Consider the following 12763-nt stretch of genomic DNA (forward strand, 5'->3'; position numbering starts at 1 on the left):
GAGGTCGATTTTTCTGACTCTGACTCTGAATAAAGACACCAACCATTCACAGGCTGTCAGAGGCTGATCTGGGTCAAAGGATCCTGGTGGTTGGTCTCTGCAGGACCTCCCAGTGTGTAAAGACCTTCAGATTCATCAGATGGACACAAACACCACTCCACATGAATCACAATGATGAACCTCACGTTAAAAGCTGATGATACGTCAGTGTGAGTTCACTTCCTCTTCTTCAGGTAGAAACATCAGTTCATACAGGTGTTTTATTACATTTAGTGTCCAGAACATTAATATTGTCCATGGAGTTAGCTCAGAAATACTGCTGTGATCAGACTCCCCCAGGTTTTTATGTCAGCGATCAGTCCCTACAGTCTAATCAGGTTGAACAGATTTTGAAAAGAAAATAATTATAACTTCAGACATAATGAAAGCAGCGGCCTGTCCGACCAACAGTTTCTAACCCAAAAAGACTTGATTTGTTTTCATGTAAATAAAAATAGAGATTTAATTATCAAGATAGTTGAGGATTAATTCGATCAGTCGACTGCAGAATCAGACTCCACCATCTTGGCTCTGAGGTTGGATTCATGGTGTCACGATGTAAACAGCTAATGTGTGTGTGTGTGTGTGTTGAAGTAACTAATGTGTGTGTTTGCTTTTTTTTCTCTTTTTGCCCCTCTGACTGTAGCCGTACCCAACCGACATCACCGGCCAGCTCAACCTATCAGATCCCTCCGTCAGCACCGTGGTCTGAGAGAGAGAGAGAGAGAGAGAGAGAGAGAGAGAGAGAGAGAGAGAGAGATAGCGAGCTTCACTGCTGCTGCTGAGCCTCACACACACCCACACACACACCCACACACACACACATACACACACACTCTACATAAACACACAGATGGACAGACTGAGCTTCCTCTGAGACAGGAAGGAAATGGCATCAGGTCTTTTGGATGGTGTCACACACACATACATACACACATTATACAAACACACACGTACACACACCATCTGTCATCCCACACCCTCCACCCACTGCAAACACACACACAAACACACACTCGCCCTGCTCTGCTTGTAGCTGTCAGCCTCCTCCAAACAGAAGGTCTTTTATTTTGAAAGAACTGTCTCAGACTGGTTTTATTTTGGTAAATGTCTGTGATGTTGTACAGTTTGTTCTGTTTCCTGTCTGTCACTATGATCAATCGCACTGATTCACCAAACGTCCCGATCAGAAGCAGAACTGGTTCATCTGCCGGCGACGCCTTCGTTCTGGACTCTAACACAAACAGAACTTATTGATCAGGAACCTGTCGACAAGGAACCTGTCAATAGGGAACCTGTTGATTGGTTATCTGTCGATAGGGAACCTGTCGATAGGTTATATGTCCATAAGGAACTTGTTGACCTGTTGATAGGTAATCTCTTGATAAGGAGCCTAAGGGATCAGTCAGTCAGGGTTCTGTTAATTGGGATCCTGTTGATAAGTCAAGTCAAGTCAAATTTTATTTATATAGCGCCAATTCAGAACAGAAGTTATCTTGAGGCACTGTACATATAGAGCAGGTCTGGACCGTACTCTTTATCTTATAAAATTTACAGAGAGAAACCCAACAGGTCCCACCATGAGCAAGGACTAGACGACTGTTGACTGGGAACCTGTCGATCAATGACTTGACAATCAGGAGCCTGACAATTAGGAACCACCCGGTCGATGGGGAAACCATCACTAAGGAACCTAGCGATCAGGAACCTGTTGATCATGAACATAATCACAGTTCAGAGGGTGGTAGATGGGTCAAGTCTCTGGGACAGGAAGTTCTTTGACATGGAACCACAGATGTGATTGGTCTTGAAGGAACCCAACAGTTTGATTCATCTTGTTAAACCCCCCTTACCACTGGGTTTTAAATATCTGAATATTTATTCTAATATTTATTAATGAAATCTTTATTTACAAATGTTTCACTTACAAACAGGCATTTCTATTTTTGGGGGCTTCTTCAAGATTTAAAGAAAAGTTTTAAAATATTTTCAAAAGCTGAAAATTTGTAGAAACCTCCTACGTCTTTGAAACAACTACATTTATTTTAAAGACGTTTAGAGTCCTCAAAGTCCTGAAATATGGTTTTAGGTCTTGAACATAAAATATTTATTAAAGATTAATATTATAAAGAGAGATAATCTTTTAATTAATAATTTCGGTCACCGTGTTGTTACTAAAGAGTATAAAGTTTGCATGAAAAAACTAAATTTGATTTTAGACTAAACTGAAAATCAGAAGTTCATGTATCTAAAACAGTTGTGTTGACTTTTACTACGAAACATACATTTATTCTAAAACTATGTCCATGACCAAAGAGATATTTGCCTAAACACCAAAAAACACCCTGTAGGCTTTTTTTTTTTTAATTTTCATTTAATTGTTTGGCTTATAAACAGTCACGTGTAGACAATCACTCACAATAAGTGTAAAAAGTGCAATAATACCCTCCCCTCACTTTCATACATTCTTCTTAAATATTAGATAAATATAGTTTTGCCTGTTTTGAGTTGTTAAAGTGCAACAGGAGGTTTTTCTTGTGAATCACCAGATTTCATATAAAATACTTTCTGACCCAGAGGCTCCGCCCACACACCCCTGACAGTCCCAGGGCATGCTGGGAAATGTAGTCACTGCTCCACCTCCACTGTGTCCCAGCTGATGATGTCAGTCTCTGTCTACCTCCACAACACTGCCAACAACAGAAACTGATGTCCTGTGAAAACCTCCTAACTCCACACAGACCCGCTGGAGTTAAGAGGTTTTCACACCACAGACGCGATGTAGCTGACGTCTCTAAAGTTAAATAACACTGTCGGTATGAATAATGTTGTTCTGTGAAAAACACACATGTATGGAAATGACAACAAAGAGCTGAGAGCCTCACTGAGAACAAGAAAACCTCAGTGATCCTGAGGAAGAACAGTTTAGGTAATTTAACGTCACATCCCTGATCCATCAGTTTTTATATTAATTATTTCTTTCACATCATTTATATGTAAATCAACCTGCAGAGATGTGAAGTACATCTGTAAAAGTTTCACAGCAATTTGACTTTTCATTAATCCACTTAATTTATTTGTTTTGTCCCCACTAATAATAATAATAATAGTAATAATAATAATAATGTGGATAGGAACAGTTTTAATTAAGTAAATTAATACAGTAGTTATACACTAATGTAACTCATTAACCAAACCCTGTGAGGACTTTTATTTAGATGTGACGACTGAACTGAAAGATATTTTTCTCTGTTTTTTTGTTCAGTTTGATCAAATAATTTCTCTGAATACAACAGACTCTGGGTATATAACTGATGTTAAAGTCTCTGCTGCTCTCAGATCAGAATATTTTGGATGTTTTCCAGATCAGTTCGATCAGTTTCTTTGTTTACTGGAGTGTTTCCGTCCTCTTCGTCACGTCTGTCCAGGCTGACTCTCTACAGACTCACGTTTATTTCCAGTTTAAACCTGGAACCAGTAAAAACAGTTTGAAGTGAAGGTGAAGGTCTGACAGAGTTCATCAGTGCAGACTGAAGAACTCACATTGACCTTGGCCTGCAGTCACAGCGAGAGCAATTATTCAACACGTTCATTTATTTAGTGGCAGAAATATTACTCAGATCTTTTACTTATTTAACGCACTGTACAAATACTCAGTTACAAGTAAAAGTCCTGCAGTGAAAATGTATGTAAGTATAAATAGGAAAATGTACTTCAAGTATTAAAGTAAGAGTCGTGTTTAAGCAGTGTTTTCCAGCTGTCTGTTTAGGACAACAGCAGATTATTTTCATCATGGATCAATCTGCTGATCATTTCCTTGGTTGATTGGTTGGTTGATTGATTGATTGAATATCTGGTTTCAGTTCAGTTTACTGTGATTTAAGACAAGCAACAAATCTTCATCTGAGAAGCTGAAACCATGTTTAATATAAGAATCGTTTCATGTTCAGTTTATAATTTTATATTGGATACTCTTTCCTAAAATACTTTAATTTACATCATATTTTATAAACTCTTCATGTGTTTTGTGTAAAGGTGCAGCTGTCAGATAAATATAGTACAGTAGAAGTACAATGTAGCATGGAATTAAAATACTCCAGTAAAGTACAAATACTTCAAATTTGTAAGTAAGCACTTGAGTAAATGTACTCAGTTACTTTCCATGGCTTCAGTGCGTTGTTCTCAGTGATGTTCGGCTCGTTTCACGTTGACTCTGATGCTGCTCCACGACTCACTGTAAACCTTTTATTTCTAGTTCCTGTGTTGAACAAGGACATGAATCGTGAAGGGCAGTGAGGTGAAAGTTGTCGACTCTTCACTGTACAGGATTCTGAGTATAAAACATGTCCAGACAGTTAGATAGACTGGGGTAAGAAGCTCTGTCAGAGAGTTCTTAAAAACCTGACAGTCATCAGGAGATAATGCTGTGTTTTAATTACTGACTCTGTGTTTACTGTGAACTCTGCACTAATCTGGATTATGTTCAGAGGCTACGTGTAGATTCATATCCAGAGTCCAGGTTCACATCCAGAGTCCCATCTGTGTTTCAGGTTCAGATAAAGATTGTGGTTCTGGTTCAGTGTAAATAAACAGTTTGTGTCTGGGTCACTGTGAACTTTTTCTGTATTAAACCAGACCAGGATCTTTCCCTGAACCTGAACCAGGAGCTGTGAGAGTCTGAACAGAACCAGGAAAATGGTTCATAAAGCTGGAGTTCAGGATCAACTATTTGCGGCTACGTAAATAAACATTTCCTCACTGTGTTAAAGGAGCTATATGTAAGTTTCTGCTGTCTCTACATAGCTAATGTTAGCATTAACATGTGCATGTACAAGACAGGAAGTTAGAATACGTCTGACCAGAGCTACTTCTTCATCCTCTCATGTTGGACTGAGGACAAACATTAGCTTTTTACTTCTGGAGGTTGGATTTAGGCTTCAAACATCAGAACAGTGGTGTTCATCTGTGAAGATTATCTGATCAACTGAACCTGAAGGATCAGAAACTTTAGCTGCTCAGTTTATTTTCTGGAATAATCCAAAACACTATGAAAAAATCCCAGGAAAGGAATGAAGTTTGGTGCTGAACTCACAATCTTTCTTCTAGACTGGTAAGTACATAGATGCTAATGCTAACGTTGGCTATGTGGCGATAGCAAAAACTTACATATAGCTCCTTTAAGGGAAAACATGATCCAGTCACAATTACATTCCTACAAAACATATTTGCTGTTGCAGTTTAGTTGTTTAAGAAGATCATTTCTAGGGTCCATTAACTAATAGATGTGTCATGTGACTCTGCAGGTGTCAGTGATGATGAGTTTCCTGTTCAGTCACAGTTTAAATGTGAACTTTAATTTTCACTTGTGTCTTTTACACAGGTACCTATTTGATTTGTTGATTTAAATCATCACAGTGAATTTCATTAAACCATATCAGACTTAAAATTTAAATTTAAAGAGATTTAAAGTTGTTTATGATCAATCAATAATGTCAGTTTTGTTAAGGTGGGTCTGTGTGGGTGCAGCTCAGTCCAATGGTTTTATAATGATGTCACAGTTTTTCAGTTTGTTTCTGACTTTTTCCTGCTGTACAGATGACGATGATGATGATGATGATGCTGGTTGTACTGAATCTGTAGTCACATATAAACTGATCTGAGGTCTGTGGTAGAAGACGTTTCTGTGCAGCCATTTGTTATTTTCACTTTTCTGTCTTGTAAACACTGAAGCTGTAGAAGAAGACTTTTCCCTCCTTCCTCCCTCTGTGCGGCACTTTGTCCGGGAATGTGAACGCTTCACCTCTGACCTCTGACCTCTGCAGGAGTTGACATGAACTGTTTTATATTCATTGAGTTCGGTTGTTTCTCTCTAACACATGTAGCCGCTCGACTTGGAGCTTCTGCTGTTTTTCATCAAACATAAAGACTCGAACTCAGTGGGTGTCGACATCTGTGGTTTTTATTTTCTGTTTAATGATTTCACCTGAAACGTTCGTCAGTGTCAGTTTCTCTCAGTTTTAATATCGTGTGAAGATACAAACTCTTATATAATAAACACCTTATTTTACAAGTAGTTTGTAGAAAGTGATAAATCTGAACAAACAGTTTGGTCCTAATTATGAGGTAAATACAATGTTTAATTATTATTACATTTAAAATGAATAAAATCCAGTAAATGTTTAGCTGCATCTGTAAAAATGTAAACTTTGTGTACAGCATCATGAGAATCTCCATATGTTGAGAGTTAAGTTTCCAGTAATAAATGAATATTTAACATGAGCTGAACTGGTTTTTTGTTGTGATTTGAACTGGTTTCTGATCATTTAACGTTATTTGTCACCATCCAGAGAAAATGCAAAGCTTTCCTTCATGGATGCAGAAAATGAAAAAGACACAACTTAAAAACCAACTGAATGACATAGTTGGTTGGACTCCTGTTCATACTTCTCTGTTGAAAAAGGTTTAATTTAATAACAGTGCTGGAACTCACTAACATACACTGCCTGGACCTCAAGTCAAGTCAAATTTTATTTATATAGCGCCAATTCACAACAGAAGTTATCTCGAGGCACTGTACATATAGAGCAGGTCTAGACCGTACTCTTTATCTTATAAAATTTACAGAGAGAGACCCAACAGATCCCACCTGGACCTGCATTTAACTAAGCAAACAGGTAAGAGCCTTTCACTGGAAAATTACTGCAGCGATTAAATGTTTCAGCTGGAAACAAGTTATTTAACCTGAACTGATGCAGTGAGCGGCTTCTCATTTCTTTAACAAACATGTCAGAAGACATATTCCAATGTTCCTCTGTTTCAGAGGGGTCAAATTATTGGCCTGCATCAAGCAAAGAAAACCAGTAAGGAGGTTACTGAAGCTAAAACTGGGTCAAGAACTGTCCAACGCAATATTAAAACCTGGAAGGAGAGTGGTGATCCATCAACGTTGAGTGACTAGAGATCAATCATTTGGTGAGACTGTATCGAGTTAACAGCGTTCCAGTTGAGAAGTCAGAAAAACATGGACACTACACTATACACTATGTGTCTGACTGACTTCATGTGAAACTAATGAGACTAAGCTGCTATAAACAGGAACATTAGCAGAGTTCACTGCTGTTGATGTGAGGAGCAGCCATCTTGGATTCTGATGTCGGGGTTGGTGGAGTTGCTCTGACTTCAGGAGGCATTCAGGTTCAAACTTCTGACTGGGAACTCAGAAATTGCCACTTCCCAGTACTACTGGAATGCAGCATTACAATCAGGAGTTGCTGACCTTTCAGCTGACCTGAATACACTGAATGATGAGGTTTTTCCATCAATGGATTTGTTCTTCCCTGATGCTGCGGACATATTCAAGATGACAATGCCAATTCATTGGGCTCAAACTGTGAAAGAGTGGTTCAGGGAGCATGGATTGGCCACCACAAACTCCAAACCTTAAGCCCTAAAGAATCTTTAGGATGTGCTGGAGACTTTATGCAGTGATCCGACTCTTGATTTTGACTCAAGATCTTGATAAAAAAAAAAAAGTAATGCAACTCTGGACAGACATAAATGTCTTGACATTGCAGAAGCTTATTGAAACAATGCGTGCTGTGGATGGTGTTGTGTTGGTCTCAGCAGCAGCAGGTGATCTGAAGGTGTGTTTTAGTCTCTGCAGACTGTTGTTGACACTCAGTCTAAAGGTCAGCCCCCCCCCCCATCTGACTGAGGACACCTCTGTCCATTCGTCCTCCTGCACCGCTGCTGAACACACTCTCTGCCCACTCACTGATTATTGATCGTTGATCAGGCATTGTGTTTCCTCTAGGTTGATCTGGACTCGTCAGGTGATCGGCTGCTGTGATTGGCTGAGGCTGCTGTGGTTCTACACCACAGAAGAAGAAGGAAAGGACACCAGCAGAGTAGAGCTGACAGGTGAGTGTGATTGATTTTACTCTGATTTGATTTGATCAGTTTATTGAACGTGAACTCCAGAGCTTTCAGCTGCAGCTTCACCCTGGTTGTGACTGACGTTCAGGAGAAGATTTAACACGAATTCACTTTATGTTTCCTGTTAACCTGAAAAACTGTGGACATGTTAAAGATGCGATGCAGCGCTGCCACTTTGACCCAGTGGTCACTTGTGGTACTGCATCAGAAAACATTTCCAGACCTCCATCATAAAAGAGACACAGATCTGTCTGTGCTGGGTAAAGGTTAAAGTTCAGACTCTGCACTTTTTTATTGGTCATTATTTTATTTCAAACTGTGCTGAAGCTCAGAATCTGAAGAGCTGAACCTGTGGAACCTGTCAGGTTCCTTCAACACATTTTATTGTTATTATTATTATTGATGTCAATATAAAGACACGTTTCATTTACTTGTCATCAAATTGGTGGAGGCGTCAACATGGAGCTGTCAGGAGTTTCGGGGGGGCTGCTTCCTCTCTGTGGTCGTCACGGTAATACTGAAGCTCTTCAGTTCGTTGCCGTAGTAACTACATGGTATTTTTAGAGTTGATAATGAAGCGGAGCTGTGAGGAGGAGGCGTAAGAACACATGGAGTCCTGTGGTTCAGAACTCATCATTCAGCTCCTCCTCTAATGGAACTGATGGAATATATCAGGTTTTCATCTGCAGAGTTTAACGAGTTAAAACTTATTCAAACTGACGATGAAATCCGTCTTTTAATCCTTTTAAACAAAGCTGGTAAAAGACCAGGTTCACATCCAGAGTCCAGGTTCACATCCAGACTCACTGTGGTTCTGGTTCAGTGTAAATAAATGTTCTCTGTATGTATGAAAAATAAATGGACGGTCATTAAGACGTCTACACAGAACTGTACATGGGTCTGCTGCTGCAAGGAATTGTGGGACAGAATTCAGGTCCAGTGTCTCCTTGAAGCATTGAAGCTCCTTTCTTCAGAGACCTGGTCCAGGTCTGATCAGGTCTGAGACTCAGTTTGGTTCTGGTGTCTGCTCCAGGATGTGTGTTTGTTCTGTGAGTTTAACATCGGTCACATTCAGCAGAGACTTTCTGTTGTGTAATGTTTGTGTTCAGTTCAGACTCAGAGGTCGTTGTTCTTTGTTTAACCTTCAGATCAGATCAGTCGACCACAATGTCCAGTCAGCAGCTTCATCAGCTTCATCATTGCTGCAAAGTAACTAAGTACATTTACTCAAGTACTACAACAACCCAGGTACTTGTACTTTACTGGAGTATTTCTGTTTATCCTGCAGCAGCTCGGTCCATCAGACGTTTCAGCTGCAGCTCATATTTATTAGACAGAAACCAGGAACATGAAGAACGACACAGAGCGGCAACACTTCATCCATTAATTCATTCAGAAAATTAAACAGTGATAATTATCACAGGAAGCTCTGTAAGACACAACACAAACCATCCAGCAGGCAGGAGACCGGGTTGTTTGGTTGTTAGTTTACAGCACGGGTTGTATTGTGTTGATGCTCATCGCCTGAGAGAATACCGGCTGTTTGAATGTCTTGATTTGTTTGGTTCTGTGTTTCTCAACTCTCCTCCAGACTGCACCTGGTTTTCCTCTGGTTCGGATCCAGGAACTGCTGAACCTTCACATCTGGACTCCCTGCATGGTCCCTGGGAATGTGAGGGGGAGGTTGGCTAATGAATAAAATCACTGCTGTAAGCTGAAGCTGGAGGAGCTACAGACTATAGACAGAGCAGGGTTTTAGGTGTCAGAGCCCGGTGCTGAGTGGTTTTCTTGTTTGTTTCCTTTGTTGTTAAGGGGGAAGCTGCAGTTATCTTTTTTTTCATTTTTCATTTTTCTTCAGTTTTGTTTTTCTTTGGTTGGCCAGGCTGACCTGCACTGTAAAAAAAAAGTGCCTTGAGGATGTTCCAGGAGTCTTTGAAGGTCTGCCTGGAGTCCTAAAATGACTTCTACTTTTGATATTTGAAGTACATTTTGGACTTTTACATCAGAGGGTTTTCATGCAGAGTTCTACTTGTACTGGAGTATTTTACTTTACTTCTTTATTACAGGTATTTTAATTTTAATTCAATCACATTGGTTTAAATCTGAGGTTCAAAGTTTGTTTGTGTCTGATTTTAATCCTCAGAGACCAGCTGAGGGTCCCAGGAGCTCCAGGACCTCCAGGACCTGCTCCTTCCAGACTCACAGTCTCTCCAGGACCATGTCTTTGCCTCAGAACAGATCTGGACTCAAACGTTTCTGTTTGTGGCTCCATCACTGTTCCTCTCCTCCTCCCCCTCTTCCCCCTCTCCCTGTCAGCTGTAGCATCCCCCGCTCTCCCCCGGTGTCTCGTGGTCTCCCCCTGCTGGTGGTCCTGCTCCTCTGCAGTCTGCTGCTGATGCTGCTGCTGCTGCTGTGGAACTACCACTGTCTGTTCATCTCCCACATCTGTTCCCCGCCAGGGGAGGAGGAGGGGGAGGGAGGTGATGTCACTCGCCCGATGTCACTAACATCAAGACCACCTGGACCCGGTCTGAACTGGTCTTAGTCGTCTTCTGAAGTAGCAGAGGTGCAGATACTTGATCCTACATTTCCCATAATGCACCAGGACAGTGTCTTTAATTTCATCAGAGCCTCCCTGCCTATTAAACAGTCACATCTTTCAGAGCCTGATAATGTTTCACCTGCTGCTAAAGTTCTGTCTCATGGTCACAGGATCAGAGATCAATTCTGCTGAAAATAGCTTTTAGTTTCACTCAGACCATCGTCCTCACTCAGCCTCTCTTCACTGAGCTGTTCATGTGTAAACATGCTTTTAAACTGAAAGATCAGAATGAAAGAATAGAATGATTTCAACTCGTTTCTTCTTCACATCTACTGACTGTGGTTTCTGGTTGGATTTATATTAAACACAGACTGTACAGTAAAGATTAACCCTCGAGGCACCTTGGGGGACCAAACGTGTACATTCTGGTTATTTGATTTTTTCAAATCTTAATATATTGGTCAGTTTTAAGGGTAATTGTATGAAACTTGGCCAGGGTTTGTTTTTTAGCATTATTTTTTAGATTCCATAGAATAGGAGATTTGCATATATGCCTACACTCTTTATCTTTGGGACTAATTTGGTCCCAATGACTCCCATTATAACTACATATTTTTGATATACTGTAATCTTGACATATTGTAATGCTTTTTCCATGATTACCTAATAAATATAAGCCTCTACCTTCAAAATAAAGGGAAAACAGGTTTTAGGTGTGATGCCCCCCCCAACCCACCAGGGGCAGCAGAGCTTCCTCACATAAAGTTTCAATGGAGGCCTTATTCTCTTAACTTGCAAAATGGTTGGCAATAAAAAAGCTTACCCCACAAAAATGGTCTTGGTGTGTGGGGACTGGTATAGAAGAGGTAGTGTGAATGTGGTTGAGAATATATTTTTGACCTAGTCAAGGCTGTAATAACCTCATCCCAAATTTTCCCCTAAATTTTGGAAAATATTGCATATTTTGTGTTCCTGAATCTCTCTCTCTCAGATCTGTAGAACTGTAGAACTGTAGTACATACCTGAGACTTGCTTCAGGTGACAGAAAGAACTAACAGTCTGAAACAAAGAAAAGAAAAGAAAAAAACATCTCACTGAATTTATTTAGAGTTTGGATTTCAGTCTTCTCAGAGCATCTGGACATTAAACACAACAAAGTGCAGATCATTGGTTTAAACAGCAGATCCAGTTTTCTTTCAGTCTCCAACCTTCTCAGTGCAGGACAGTTCAGTCTGAGGGTCACATGATCAACAGGAAAAAAACATCCTGTGACTGTGACCCTGCTGCAGAACCATGATGTACCACAGAGTAAATCCTGAACCAGGACTGTCTCTGTCCTGAATGTCATGACTTTCCTCCAACGTGACTTCAACTCACTTCAAAGGACCTGAAGGACCTGATGCTGATGTCTTGGTTCTGATACCACAGGATCCTTCAGAGGTCTGTGGAGTCCAGGTCTCAGCAGGACAGAGCTGTTTTGGGAGACGAGGGAGACCTACACAATAGCACATTTTCACAGACAGGTGTACAACAGATGTATTTTTGATCAGGTGAGGCTGCCCTCATGAACTGATCTCCACAGTTGACAGTTGTCGTTTTTATCATTATTTTAATGGCTCAACTTTCTCAGCTTGTATTTTCCTTTCATGTTATTATATTATCAGCGTTGGACAGGGAACCTTATCGAATTGTAGCCTACAGCACTGAATCTGTCACTGTGTGTCTTCCACATGTTATAAATAAGGTTGGTTTAAAAAAAACAAGTGTAAGTGCAGTCAGATTCTCTAATTCCTCTTTCCTTCATCTCATGATGTCGTACATCGAGGTCAAGGAGAAGTGGTTAGGAGAGGAGATTATTTTGACTAATCGGCCACAGCCCATGTCTAGAAGAGGAGCAGGAAGTAGGAGAAGTCTGGTCTGATCAGGGCCTATATATGGGACTGAGTCCAGGTGTGAGTCTGAGTGTGATCCCTGCAGCTGAACCCTGGACTCCTGGCAGCCAGTCTGAGTGAAATGTGAGTTTCCTTTATGTTTGTGGTATGAGGATATTAGAGTTAAAGTATCATGATGATACTGTATGTTGATTATTGTAGAGTATATCTGTGTATTACATTTCATTTATACTGACAGTGTTACATATTTTCAGTTTAGATAAAAGCAGCATCAGCTGTCAGTCATCTTTAATAAATCACAGTCAAAGAGACTCCTGGTGTCTCACTGTTCCTGACCACACAGCTGTAGTGTTGA

General features: G+C 40.3%; 1 protein-coding gene across 3 annotated transcripts in view; it reads left to right on the forward strand.

The window, feature by feature from the left end:
* The window catches only part of grin1b (glutamate receptor, ionotropic, N-methyl D-aspartate 1b), a 50855-nt gene extending 44537 nt beyond the window's left edge, over nt 1–6318 (forward strand). For all 3 annotated transcript variants that reach the window (XM_018693471.2, XM_018693454.2, XM_051069465.1), the window contains one exon: nt 686–6318. In XM_018693471.2, the coding sequence (XP_018548987.1) occupies nt 686–751 (66 nt within the window). In that variant the 3' untranslated portion in view covers nt 752–6318. The remainder of the gene's footprint in view (nt 1–685) is intronic.
* Nucleotides 6319–12763: the final 6445 nt, after the last annotated feature.

This window comes from Lates calcarifer, unplaced genomic scaffold, assembly GCF_001640805.2.
Source record: "Lates calcarifer isolate ASB-BC8 unplaced genomic scaffold, TLL_Latcal_v3 scaffold_20_43, whole genome shotgun sequence".
NCBI classification, from domain to species: domain Eukaryota; kingdom Metazoa; phylum Chordata; class Actinopteri; family Centropomidae; genus Lates; species Lates calcarifer.